Source organism: Erythrolamprus reginae, chromosome 5 (genome assembly GCF_031021105.1).
Source record: "Erythrolamprus reginae isolate rEryReg1 chromosome 5, rEryReg1.hap1, whole genome shotgun sequence".
Taxonomy (NCBI): Eukaryota; Metazoa; Chordata; class Lepidosauria; order Squamata; family Dipsadidae; genus Erythrolamprus; species Erythrolamprus reginae.
Window position 1 is genome coordinate 107,183,898 of NC_091954.1, and position 14,340 is coordinate 107,198,237.

At 45.6% G+C, this 14,340-nt stretch overlaps 1 protein-coding gene across 4 annotated transcripts in view; it reads right to left on the reverse strand.

Annotated features, from left to right (window-relative positions):
• The window catches only part of GNB4 (G protein subunit beta 4), an 82,735-nt gene that overhangs the window by 15,393 nt on the left and 53,002 nt on the right, over window positions 1–14,340 (reverse strand). For 2 of the 4 annotated variants that reach the window (XM_070753666.1, XM_070753665.1), the window contains exons 2-5: window positions 12,869–12,977; window positions 8,567–8,605; window positions 6,831–6,937; window positions 5,980–6,043 (exon numbers count right to left, since the gene is read on the reverse strand). In XM_070753666.1, the coding sequence (XP_070609767.1) occupies window positions 5,980–6,043; window positions 6,831–6,937; window positions 8,567–8,605; window positions 12,869–12,925 (267 nt within the window). In that variant the 5' untranslated portion in view covers window positions 12,926–12,977. Of the gene's footprint in view, window positions 1–5,979; window positions 6,044–6,830; window positions 6,938–8,566; window positions 8,606–12,868; window positions 12,981–14,340 lie in introns of all 4 variants that reach the window. The other 2 variants (XM_070753668.1, XM_070753667.1) reach the window with 1 other exon arrangement.

Sequence of the window (14,340 nt, forward strand, 5' to 3'; positions counted from 1 at the left end):
TACCCAATAGATGGTCCCTAGGGTGGGATTAGATTGCTATCGTGTGAGATAACGGATTGGAGTACCCTTCTGCCGAAGGCAGCGTCCGCTGAAGCGTAAGAATCAATCTTGTAGTGCCTGATGAAGGAATTTGGCGAGGCCCAAGTGGCTGCTTTGCAGACCTCCTCCAACGGGGCTTGAGTCGCCCAAGCGGCCGAGGTGGCTGCGCTCCTGGTGGAATGCGCTGTGATGTTCCTTGGAACGGAGAGGGAGGCCGACTCATAGGCCTTAGATATAGTCCCTCTGATCCAACGGCCCAGTACTGTTGAAGACACTTTGGCCCCCATGACTCTGGGATGATAGGCTACAAAAAGTGCTTCTGACCTCCGAAAGGGTCCTGTGCGTTGGATATATATTCTCAGCGCTCTGATGAGATCCAGGGTGTGCCATCTAATTGCCAAGGGATGGTCTCGTTGGAGGCAGAAGGAAGGTAGGACAATATCCTGAGATCTGTGGAACATGGAACTGACCTTGGGTAAGAAGGTGGGGTCCAGTCGCAAAACTACCTTGTCCTGATGGAATTGACAAAGGTCCTGCCTGATTGAGAGGGCAGCCAGCTCCGAAATGCGTCGGGCAGAGGTAATAGCCACCAGGAAAGCTACCTTAAAGGATAGGTACCTGAGGGATGCCGATTTTAGGGGTTCGTATGGAGCCTGCGTGAGGGAATGGAGAACCCGTGGCAAATCCCAGGATGGATACCTGTGGACCTTGGAAGGTCTGAGGTTGGCTATGCCCTTGAGGAATTCCTGAACTTCAGGGAAGGATCGGAGAGGCTGTCTGCGGGGGCCCCCCAGGACAGATGAGATGGCTGCCAGATGACGCCGGAGGGTGCTGGTGGAAAGCCCTTTATGGAAGCCTTGCATAAGGAAGGAAATAATTCTGTGTATGGGGATGCACAGAGGGGAGAAACCTTCCTGTAGACACCACTGGTGAAACTTGGACCACGTGTGGTCATAGATTCGATTGGTCGAGCCCCTTCTGGCCTTTAAGATGACCTCCACTGAATCGGGGTCATGGCCACGCAGTTCTAAATCTCTCCTGATAACAGCCAGGCGGTGAGGTGGAACCACTCCGGGTCTGGATGGAAAGAGGCCCCCTGCCGCAGCATATCCCCCGAAACGGGGAGTCGCCAAGGGTCCTGGACGGACAGCTGTTGGAGATCCGCGAACCAGGGCCGGCGGGGCCAATGAGGGGCGATTAAGATTACTCGGGCCCTCTCGGTGAGGACCTTGTGAATCACGTCCGGGAGGATTGGAATTGGAGGAAAGGCGTAGAGTAGGCCTGGAGGCCATGGACTCCGGAGGGCATTGATTGCTTCCGCTCCCGGGGATGGAAATCTGGCATAGAAGCGAGGGAGTTGGGCGTTCGCATTGGTCGCGAAGAGATCCAGGACTGGTAGGCCGAATCTGAGGGTGATTTGATGGAACAGGTCTTGATGGAGGTTCCACTCTCCTGGGTCTATCGTTGCTCGGGGTAGCCAATCCGCCTGGACGTTGAGACTCCCGGAGATGTGATCGGCTAGGAGCGACTGGAGATGTTTTTCCGCCCAAAGGCCCAACTTGAGGGCCTCCCTCATGAGAGCCTTGGATCTCGTGCCCCCCTGTCTGCAGATATGGCTTTTTGTGGCAATGTTGTCGGTGAGAATGAGAACGTGCCGGTTGGGAATGCGAGGAGAGAAATGCTTCAGAGCCAGGGAAACGGCTCTTAACTCTAGCCAATTGATTGGCCTGGAAGCTTCCTCCGGGGACCACGTGCCCTGGGCTATCATCCCCTGGGCGTGGGCGCCCCATCCCGATAGACTGGCATCTGTGGTGATGACAAATTGATCCGGGCACCTGAACGGGGATCCTTTGTCCATGGCCGGAGACTTCCCCCACTTGAAGGATCTGCGAACACTCAGTGGAATGACAATGCGTCGATTTGAGTTGCTGTGCCCCGATCTCTGAAAAGGTAACAGGAGCCACTGGAGTTCCCTAGCATGAAGGCGAGCCCAGGGAATGATGCCTATGCATGACACCATCTTCCCCAAAAGGGAAGATAGAGTGACTATGGATACTGAAGAATTAGATAAAATGTTAGAAATTAACTCCACTATACTGAGTTTTCTCTCGGGAGAGAGAAACACCTGGGAGGATTCTGAATCAATAATGGATCCCAGGTGAGCAATGGATGTGGCAGGTTGGAGGTGACTTTTCTCAAAATTGATGGAAAATCTATGGTCCTGAAGGACTGACATGGTAACAGAAAGGTCTGTTTTCACTTTCTCTAGGGAGTTCCCATGAATCAAAATATCATCAAGATAACATAAAATGTGAATGGGAAACGCCCGGATATAGGCCGCCAGGGACCCCAAGAGTTTTGTAAAGACCCGAGGGGCCGAGGAGAGGCCAAATGGCATCGCCCTATACTGGAAGTGCCTGCCTTGAAAGGAAAAACGTAAAAATTTTCTGTGGCATTTGGCTATGGGAATGTGAAGGTAGGCCTCAGTGAGGTCCAAGGAAGTCATGAAATCTCCCGAGTGGATGGCGGCCAAAATAGAAGGCAAGGAGTGCATCTTAAACTTCCTATATTTGATGAATAGGTTTAGTTTCTTTAAATCCAAAATAGCTCTCCAACCTCCGGAGGACTTTGGAACCATAAATAAAATGGAGTAAAAACCTAGGCCCCTCTGATCGGAAGGGACCGGTTGAATGGCTCTGATGGACAATAGATGAGAAATGGCCTCCTCCATACGGTTACAATCAGAGGATGACCTGGGAGAAGGGCAGGAAATAAAACGTCTTGGGGGAGGAGAAACAAATTCTAAAAGAAGACCTGTTTGAACAGTGTCAATGACCCAAGGGTCTTTGGAGGTGAAACGCCAATTAGAAGCGAAATGAGCTAGGCGACCCCCTATGGGAATAGAGGAAAGGTTACCATCTAGGTTTCTTTGAAGCCCTGTTAGATGAAGCTCCCCTTTGGAAGCGAAACCCTCTACCCCTGGAGTTCCTACCTTGGGAACGAAAGCGGGGGGAATACTGACCTGGAGACCTCTGATAGGACGCCGCTTGGTCTTGCTGGCGCCCTGGGCGACGAAAGGACTGCGTTTTGGTAGCCTTTTTTGTGGTTGGACCCAAAACTTTCTTCTTGTCCGTGGTTTCCGTGAGGAGTGGATCCAGAAGATCACCGAAGAGCAGGTCGCGCTTCAAGGGGCCCTGAGATAACTGCCACTTTTGGCGAACTCCCGCTTGCCAAGGGCGGATCCATAGGAGTCTTCTTGCCGTTGTAGAAGCTGCAATAGACTTAGCAGAAAATCTAGTAGATTGCAAGGTGGCATCAGCCACGTACTGGGCAGCTGCAAAGACCTTGTTGAAGTCTTGTTGACCTCTCAAGTCATCGGGAGGAATATGCTGTTGCAGTTGGCGAAGCCACAGCAGCATGGCTCTGGAAAAAAAGGAAGCCGCTGCAGAACTTTTAATGGCCCAGGAATCAGAGGTGAATCCCCTTTTGAGCATTTGCTCGATGCGCTTGTCCTCTGGGCGGAGGACTTCCTCCGCCTCTCCTGGCACAGCCGCTGCCGAGTGAAGAATCTTGACAGGTTCATCCGGTTTAGGAAAGGATAGAAGTTCCTCATAGGAAGAGGAAAGTTTGTACAACTTTCTGTCCTTGGTGGAGGGATTAAGGCCAGAGGCTGGAAATTCCCACTGTTTGAGTAAGGCATCTTTAAACAATTTAGGCATAGGAATTACCTCGTTATCCTCCTGTTCCTCTGTGAAGTAAGGTAAATTCTCCTCCGGGGGATCAGTGGAAGTGGAGGCTTGTTTCTCCTGGGCCGCTAATCCCGTAGAAATTCTAGCTTTGAGGAGGAGAGATTTGAATAATTGAGAGGGGAAAATAGTAATTGGAGGGGGAACCTTTATTTGGGATTCCTCATCATCAGATAATCCCTGAAAGGGGTCCTCATCATCCTCCATCTCCTCGTATTCATCCTGGGAGGAATCTGAATCATCCTGAATAGGAGCTCTGACCGCTGGGGAAGAACCCAAGGGGCGGGAGGGACGAGAAGGAGGAAGAGGTAGAGGAAGCGCATTGATGGTGGAGAGTTTGGCATCAATGGCTTTGGACAACACAGCAAAAATAGACTGGAACTCAGGAGGTAAATTGGAAATATCAGCAGAAATGGCAGAAGAATCCCTAAAGGCCTGGGAGGATCCTGGCTGGGGGGAATCTTCAATAACATCTGGTTCCTCTGGACCTATGCCCCATAGGTTAGGTTGGGGTCTGTCTAGGTTTGGCTCATCCAGAGATAACACAGGGACCCCAGAAGGAGGCAGGCTAGAGGCCTCTGGGGGGTCTTGACTACTGATTACTTGGGCCTGCACTTTCAAACGTTTTGCTGATTTGTCATGAATTTTTTGTAGGGCTAGGTCCCTTCTCTTCTCGGCCCTGGTGACCTTGGTCGGGGGGCGGGCCCCTGGAGAAGAGGAGGAAGAGGCCTGGGGGATGCTAGTAATCTCATCGCCAGTAGGCCTGGCCTCTCTGGGACCTTTAGTTGTGCCTCTCTTGGGAAAAGAAGCCATAGTCTGACAATTAACAGAAGACAAGGCTGAGCCAAAAATTAAATAATAAGGAGAAGAATTTCAAGGACTTCCCAAGAGGAATGGATCCTGCTTCGAGGCCTCGAAGCTGCTGAAGAGTGAGGACAATCTGGGCAAACCCAGAGTTCGTGCCCCCAAATCCAGCGGGGCCAGCCTCCCTAAACTTTATAATTAAGTAAACCAAGGCACTCTGGTTGGAGGCTTAGCCGGTGGAGAATTTAGCCTGGGACCCCCAAGGCCCGCTCCGGGATCCACGCGGTGGACTGAGGCCTACGCGGCTGGCAGGAGGCCAACACGAGAGGCCTAGATTTAAAAAAGGGCGCGAAGGCCTTCGCGCCGAAAAGATCGCTCCGTAGAATTTCTTAAGGGAAAAGCGATCGACTAAGTCCAGGAGACTGGAAGGCGTCTCACTCCGCAGGAGGTATTTCTTTTAAGCCCTTAAATATATTTACGATAAATAATCAATAATGTAATCGATAAATACTTGCACCAGGACCTCCGGGCCAAGGGATTAGAAGAATCCACTAGCGGCCGCAGGAATCGTAACCGGCAAAACCGCCGGGGGAAAACGAAACCGCAACTTCTCCTAAGGGAAAAAGCCGAGCCGCTTTTTTACTTTTTTTCTTTAAACGGCTGGCGCAATGGTGCAAGTAATAAATAAAGACAATAAATCTTACTATTTTTTGAAGGAAAGATCGAAGGGAAGGTGTTAGAATGTTGAACGAGCTATCACAATACAACCGCAGGATATGCGAACTGAGCGAATTCTGGGGAAGGGGCGGATCCGGCAAGCTTTTTTAATACTAGGCTCAGTTCCATCGGATTGGACGTGAGCAACCCATGTGACTGCTGGACCCGCTCCTTCAGTACGGAGAAACTGTAGATTTAATTGGTTCCCAGCAAGTCAATGGGCTGGGAACCAATTAAATCCATTTCCATTATTTCCTATGGGATAAATTAATTCGGTTCTCAACCAAATCGGTTCTCAACCACACTTCTGAAACGGATTGTGGTCGAGAACCGAGGTACCACTGTAATCCAGAGACAAAGCAAATGAACGATACAGAATTGAATCTTCCCCGGTGAAGGGGATTTTTATTTTCTTGTTTGGTGATGGTATACCTCTATGTTTTATGTTTTTGCTTTTTGTAAAAATTTTAAAAAATCAATAAAGATTATATTTTTTTTTAAAAAAAGAAATAACAGGGCAAATAAAGAGGTTTGGATGGAGGAACAGAATTTTTTTTAACTTTTTTAAAAAAGAAATAGCAGTGGAATCGAAAAATAAAGCCCATCAGCAAGAAACATATACTATGTTCAAACTGAATATATTCTAAATAAATAAATAAATAAATAACTGTACCTTGTTTGTTGTATAACTATCCCAAATAATTAATTTTCCATCTTGGGAAGCACTCACTAATAACCTAAAGATAACAGTAAAATAAAACGGAAAAAAAAAGACAAACGAGACATTAGCCTTGTATCTTCCTCATCATGGTTTCAAAATTCAAAGCCAAATTCCTGTGCATTCATTAAGACCCCAATTTCCCTTTCTCCACTTGGGAATCACACAGCTTAGAACAATAAAACTTCTCAATAAACACACCTTAATTCTTAAAAAAATATGGAACAAATTCTTTCCTCTCTGCTTAAAATAAGGAATTATTACTATAAATTACTAACATTCCATTTTAAATGCTACTCTTCTAAATAACTGTTTCAGTTAACAAAATAAGTTACTGTAAATACATATGCATGTTCTTTTTAAAAAATTTATTAATAAAAAGCTATTTTGGGGACAGAAGTATATTTATTTTATCACAGTAACTGAATTTAAACATGCCTGGGATAAACATATATCCATCCTAAGATAAAATACAGAAAATAGTATAAGGGCAGACTAGATGGACCATGGGGTCTTTTTCTGCCGTCAGACTTCTATGTTTCTATGTTTCTATTTTTAAACACTGAAATCTAACGTCTCAGAATTAAACCTTAAATACAGCAAATCTGTCTTTAAATTAATGGGTTTAAGGGGGTTCTTTAAAGCTTTGAATATGTTCCCAAGAATCTAAATTTATGTTTGCTTAGAGAATTTTATTTCCATGTAAACAGCCTGCTTTTTTTATGTTACTGTTCATATAGCCAAGAAACAAGTAACTCCTTTTTTTAAAAAAATATATTTTGCCCACCTAAAGTATTTGTACAAACCTTGAATCAGATCCCCAATGCATAGCATAAATTTTGGCTAAATGACCTCTCAAGGTACGCCTTGTACGCATCTGGATTCGACCCACGGAGTCAAGACTTGTGGTGATCTGAGAAAAAGGAAGGACAAGAGATTTTTCAAAACTTTCTCCAGGATTGAATAAGAATATATGATAACTGAATATAAAAAATAATAGTATACAATGCTAAGTCATTTCTTATACAGGGGTAGCTCTACTTACGAACTTAATCTGTTCCGTGACCAGGTTCTTAAGTAGAAAAGTTTGTAAGAAGAAGCAATTTTCCCCATAGGAATCAATGTAAAAGCAAATAATGCGTGCGATTGGGGAAACCACAGGGAGGGTGGAGGCCCTGATTCCGCCCGGGAGATTCCTAGAGAGGCCCCACAGAGGCTTCTCTCCACCTTTTCCTGCCCTGTTTCCTCCCAGGAGATTCCTAAAGAGGCCCCATGGTGGCTTCTCCCTGCCTTTTCCGGCCCGGTTTCCTCCCAGGAGATTCCTAGAGAAGCCTCACGTTGGCTTCTCCCTGCCTTTTCCGGCCCGGCTTCCTCCCAGGAGATTCCTAGAGGGGCCCCACGGAGGCTTCTCCCCGCCTTTTCCAGCCCGGTTTCCTCCCAGGAGATTCCTAGAGAGGCCGCACGGTGACTTCTCCCCGCCTTTTCCGGCCCGGTTTCCTCCCAGGAGATTCCTAGAGAGGCCCCACAGAGGCTTCTCCCCGCCTTTTTTGGCCCTGTTTCCTCCCAGGAGATTCCTAGAGAGGCCCCACAGAGGCTTCTCCCCGCCTTTTTCGGCCCTGTTTCCTCCCAGGAGATTCCTAGAGAGGCCCCACAGAGGCTTCTCTCCACCTTTTTCGGCCCTGTTTCCTCCCAGGAGATTCCTAGAGAGGCCCCACAGAGGCTTCTCCCTGCCTTTTTCGGCCCTGTTTCCTCCCAGGAGATTCCTAGAGAGGCCCCACAGAGGCTTCTCTCCGCCTTTTTCGGCCCTGTTTCCTCCCAGGAGATTCCTAGAGAAGCCCCACAGAGGCTTCTCTCCACCTTTTCCGGCCCCGTTTCCTCCCAGGAGATTCCTAAAGAGGCCCCACAGAGGCTTCTCCCTGCCTTTTCCGGTTACAGTTTTGGAGGCTTGGGTTTGTAAGTAGAAAATGGTTCTTGGGAAGAGGCAAAAAAATCTTGAACACCCAGTTCTTATCTAGAAAAATTCGTAAGTAGAGGCATTCTTAGGTAGAGGTACCACTGTATTTGTCATATATCGTTTCTTTATTTGAAATGTCTGCTGATGCTAAGCTATGGCGTGATAAGTTTGGAATTTTTCAGCATAACATGCAAACCCATTCTTTGTGACTTGGTATAATACTCAAATCTGGCTAAGGACAGATGGCTGCATAAACCATGATTTCAAAAACAGGGCTTAAGGTACTCGGATGGAACTAAGCTTGAGCAAATGGTTACAGTCCAAGAAGTCATGACTGCTGTTTTGATTGACCGATTCCTTTTCTCAAGCCCCTTTAAACTACTGTGGAAACATACTAGCGGGTCTTTAGACTAGTCAGTGTCGAATAGAGATCACAACCATTGTCTTTTTTCCTAGCCAAGGACAAGAGGCATAAGACCAGGGGCTTCTGCTAATCTGCAGACTCTGTGCATGCATTTTAAGATGCTGTTAACTCCTTCATCTCCTTAGGAAAGCAGAGAAAGGAAGCAAATGTAAATAACAACCCACCTGAGCAAGAGTTGTGTCGCTACATGCTTTTCTTGCATCCTGTAAAAGAAAATATAAAGGATTATTTTACACAACAATGCTGGAACGGGTTTTGAATCCTTACCAAATTAGTGTGTATGATATGACTGCATGTATGTTTTTATATACAGTAGAACCCCGACTTACGAGACTAATTGGTTCCGGAAGGAGGCTCGTAAGTCGGAACGCTCGTATGACGAAACATTGTTTCCCATAGGAAACAATGTAAAGTCAATTAATCCGTGCAACAACAAAAAAAACCGCTGCCGCCGAACGCGGAAGTTAGCGTTCAGAGACAGCTGCGAAGCAGCGCGCGTGTTTTAAAAGGTAGCAGCTGGCCTGGGGGGCTCGGGGGGAAGCCCCCGAGCCCCCCAGGCCGGCTGTGACGTTTTAAAACACGCGCGCTGCTTCACAGCTCTCTGCTGAATCCGGAACGCTAACTTCCGCGTTCGGATTCAGCAGAATCCCCCCGAGCCCCCCAGGCCGGCTGCCACGTTTTAAAACACGCGCGCTGCTTCGCAGCTGTCTGCTGAATCCGAACGCGGAAGTTAGCGTTCCGGATTCAGCAGAGAGCTGCGAAGCAGCGCGCGTTTTAAAACGTCACAGCCGGCCTGGGGGGCTCGGGGGCTTCCCCCCGAGCCCCCCAGGCCGGCTGCAACCTTTTAACACACGCGCGCTGCTTCGCAGCTGTCTGCTGAATCCGAACGCGGAAGTTAGCGTTCCGGATTCAGCAGAGAGCTGCGAAGCGGCGCGCGTGTTTTAAAAGGTTGCAGCCGGCCTGGGGGGCTTGCCAGCACCCCCCCGAGCCCCCCAGGCCGGCTGCAACCTTTTAAAACACGCGGGATACGAGCGCCAAGGAGCTGTCTCCTGAAGCCGAAAGCGGAAGTTAGTTTTCGGCTTCAGGAGACAGCTCCTTGGCGCTTGTATCCCGAATGTGAGCTCGGGAGGCGAACAAAAATGTCGCTCCCCTCCCAGCTCTTATCTCGAGTAGCTCGTAAGTAGAGCTGCTCGTATGTCGAGGTTCCACTGTATTGGAGTTTCTTGTTTTTTGTGTATGATATGACTATGTATGTTTTTATATATTGGAGTTTCTTGTTTTTTGTGTATGATATGACTGTACGTATGTTTTTATGTATTGGGGTTTCTTGTTTTTTAGACTTTTTAAATGTATCATTGTTATTTCAGATTCTAACTATTAGATTTGTCATTATATATTGTTTTTATCATTGCTGTAAGCCGCCCCGAGTCTACGGAGAGGGGTGGCATACAAATCTAATAAATAATAATAATAATAATAATAATAATAATAATAATGCATATAATTAAGGGGAGAGAAAGAGATTCATTCTGGCAGGCCAGGCCTGGCAAGTAGCAAGCCATTCGGCAAAAGGTTCACATTATTATTATTATTATTATTATTATTATTATTATTTTATTAGATTTGTATGCAGCCCCTCTCCACAGACTTGGAGCGGCTCACAACAACAAAACAGTACAAATCCAATGGTTAAAAACAATTAAAAACCCTTAATATAAAAAAACAATCATACATCTCATACAAACCATACATAAAGGGGAAACTACCTGGAGGGAATCAATTCCCCCATGCCTGACAACAGAGGTGGGTTTTAAGGAGTTTGCGAAAGGCAAGGAGGGTGGGGGCAATCCTAATATCCGGGAGGGGGAGCTGGTTCCAGAGGGCCGGGGCCGCCACAGAGAAAGCTCTTCCCCTGGGTCCCGCCAGACGACATTGTTTTGTCAACGGGACCTGAAGAAGGCCAACTCTGTGGGACCTAACCGGTCGCTGGGATTTGTGCGGCAGAAGGCGGTCCCAGAGATATTCTGGTCTGATGCCATGAAGGGCTTTATAGGTAATAACCAACACTTTGAATTGTGACCGGAAACTGATCGGCAACCAATGCAGACTGTGGAGTGTTGGTGTGACATGGGCATACCTGGGGAAGCCCATGACTGCTCTCGCAGCTGCATTGTGCACGATCTGGAGTTTCTGAACACTCTTCAAAGGTAGCCCCATGTAGAGACCATTACAGTAGTTGAACCTCGAGGTGATGAGGGCATGAGTGACTGTGAGCAGTGACTCCCGGTCCAGGTAAGGCTGCAACTGGTGTACCAGGCGAACCTGGGCAAACATGCAATACAGTCATTGGCTGCAAATGCCTCAAAAAGGACGCATAAGATTTCAGAAGTCAATCCCGAATCCAAAGAGCCATCCACTGGGGCTCTCGAAAAGAGGCCCAGCACTGTGCCACGAAGCCTGTCTTTCAAGACTCCTTCATCCATTGTGACATCGTAGAGGAAAGATGGTTATGGAGAAAACTGCGCGGGGCCAGATAAAATGTCCCCCTATCTTAATGATGGCGAACCTCTGGCATGAGTACCACAGGTGGCACCGGGAGCCATATATGTTGGCACGCAGGCTGTTGCCCTAGCTCAGCTCCAATGCGCATATGTGTGCTGGCCAGCTGATTTTTGGCTTGCACAGAGGCTCTGGGAGGGTGTTTTTGGCTTCCAGAGAGCCTCCAGAGGGATGGGAGAGGGCATATTATTATTATTATTATTATTATTATTATTATTATTATTATTAATTAGATTTGTATGCCGCCCCTCTCCGAAGACTCGGGGCGGCTCACAACAGTAATACAAAACCAATATAACAGTGAGACAAATCTAATATTAAAATAAGACATATCTAAAACCCCAACAATTTAAAACCATACAACACATACATACCAAACATAAAACATAAAAGCCTGGGGGAGGATGTCTCAGTTCCCCCATGCCTGGCGATAAAGGTGGGTCTTGAGTAATTTGCAAAAGACAGGGAAGCCTTTGTAACCTGGGGAGGGCGAAACATGAGCCTAGTCAGCCCACCAGAAGTTGGGAAACAGGCCATTTCTGACCTCCAGAGGGCCTCTGGGAGGTGGGAGAAGCTGTTTTCGCCCTGCCCAGGCATTGAATTATGGGTGTGGGCACTCATGCTCTTTCAGCAACCAAGGAAAAAAAGGTTCACCATCACTGCCCTATTGAATGATAGCAAACCTATGGCATGAGTACCACAAAGGGCAGGCAGAGCCATATCTGAGGGCATGCGACGCATTGACCTATGTCAGCTCCAGAGCATGGGCGCCGTGATCAGCTGATTTTCGGCTTTTGGGGGGGGGCGCTTTTGTTCTCCCCAGGCTTCAGGAAAGCCTCCTGAAACCTGAGAATGGCGAAAAACAGCCCACAGGACATCTGGAGGCTTCAGAGAGGCCTGTGCGCATGCGCAGGGGGACAGTGAAAGAGGTTGTGCGCATGAGCGGGGGCAGTGCGTGGATTATGAACATGTGGGGGGGAGGACATTGCATTATGACAATGGGGCTATTCAATTCTTGTCCCCTGGGCAATGAATGTGTTGAGAGAATGTTGAGCGAATGAAATGATTGTTTTTATGGTTCTTTGGGTTTCAGTTTCTTAATTAATTAATTGGATCCAAGCCATTCTATAGTGGAGAGGGGCGGCATAGAAATCCAATAAATAAGTAAGTAAATAAGTAAATAAATAAATAAATAAGTAAGTAAGTAAATAAGTAAGTAAATAAGTAAGTAAATAAGTAAGTAAATAAATAAATAAATAAGTAAGTAAGTAACTAAGTAAATAAGTAAGTTAGTAAGTTAGTAAATAAGTAAGTAAATAAATAAATAAGTAAGTAAGTAACTAAGTAAATAAGTAAGTTAGTTAGTAAGTAAATAAGTAAGTTAGTAAGTAAATAAGTAAGTAAATAAGCAAATAAATAAGTAAGTTAGTTAGTAAATAAATAAATAAGTAAGTAAGTAAGTAAGTAAATAAGCAAATAAATAAGTAAGTTAGTAAGTAAATAAGTAAGTAAATAAGTAAGCAAATAACTAAATAAATAAGTTAGTTAGTTAGTAAATAAATAAATAACTAAGTAAATAACTAAGTAAATAAGTAAGCAAATAACTAAGTAAATAAGTAAGTTAGTTAGTAAGTAAATAAGTAAGTAAATAAGTAAATAAGCAAATAAATAAGTAAGTTAGTAAGTAAGTAAGTAAGTAAATAAATAAGTACGGTAAGTAAGTAAGTAAATAAATAAATAAACAAAAAATAAATAAATTGTGGGTGTGGGCACATACATGCACGCTATCTATCGTGAGCGCACACCCTTTTGGAACCCGAGCCAAAAAAGCTTTGCCATCACGGCCCTCTCTCTTCACAAAAAAGATCTTCCTGGTTACCCTGAAGTATGCTAAGAAGGCATCTTACTCTGATTTGATTCCGGAGCTGTTCAGCCTCCTGCCGTAATTGTTCCAGTTCACTCATTCTCTTGAATGGGTCTCTTCTCGCCTCTTAAAGAGTACAAGCGATGAGAAATCTGCTAAAAACAATTGACAAAAAAACCACCACTTGAATCATATGCCTGTAATTAACAACATCAACATTTAGAATTTACAGAATTTCCATCATTAGTGCATGTGTGTGTCCCCCCCCCCCCCCAAGTGCCTGGAGTGGAGACACCAGGGTTTTCCAAAAGTTGCAGCATAATTGGTGATTAATGATAGGCAACGGCAACATTATAAAACATATGGGATTAAACCATATTAATTGCATTTCATTCATTTAAACAGATTTTAATTTAAAATCTAATTTAAGAGTTCTTGGCACCCCAAATTTGTCTTTCCTTCCACTAGTTTTCTGGTATGAGCCCAGCCACATTAACAGCTTGAAAAACACACACATTAATCTTACTAAAATACTACACTATGGAACACTTTCATTCCCTCCCTCCCCCCCTGTGTGTGTGTGTGTGTGTTCAGCATCATCCATGTAAAAGAAAGCAAATATAGGCCCTCAGTTACAATTGGGATGGGTGGGTAGAAACATAGATAAACAGAAAATCTTGGCTACCTCCATGTTACTTCAGGGTGCTAATTTTAATGCAGTGCAACATATTTCAGAAAGGATGAGAATAGAATTTTTTACTGGCCACAAGAAAGCAATTTCCTCCTTACTTTTAAAGAAAATATTTGAAATATTTGCATCATCATCATCATCATCATCATCATCATCATCATCATCTTTTTTTGCACATACTCAGCTGCTGCAAAAAGTTCGAACAGACTGACTACAAGCATAGACATGATGCTGTGGCACAGATGATCCACTGGAACTTGTGCCGGAACTACCATTTACCAGTGGCAAAGAACTGGTGGGATCATAAGCCCGAAAAAGTGGTCGAAAATGAGCAAGCAAAACTACTGTGGGACTTCCGACTTCAGACTGACCGAATTCTGAAGCATAACACACCAGACATTGTGATCGTGGAGAAAAAGAAAGTATGGATCATCGACATCGCAATCCCGGGAGACAGCAGAATTGAGGAGAAGCAGCTAGAGAAATTAGTGAAATACGAAGATCCAAAAATCGAGCTGCAACGACTCTGGCATAAGCCTGTGAAAGTGGTCCCAGTGGTACTTGGCACGCTGGGCGCAGTACCAAAGGATCTCAGTGGACATTTGAAAACCATTGGAATTGACAAAATCTCCATCTGTCAATTGCAAAAGGCCACTTTACTGGGATCGGCAAACATAATTCGCCGCTACATCACGCAGTCCTAGGTGCTTGGGAAGCGCCCGACTGGTGATGAAATACGAAATCCAGCATAGTGATCTCGTTTGCTGTGTTGTACTGACATAATAATAATAATAATAATAATAATAATAATAATAATAATAATA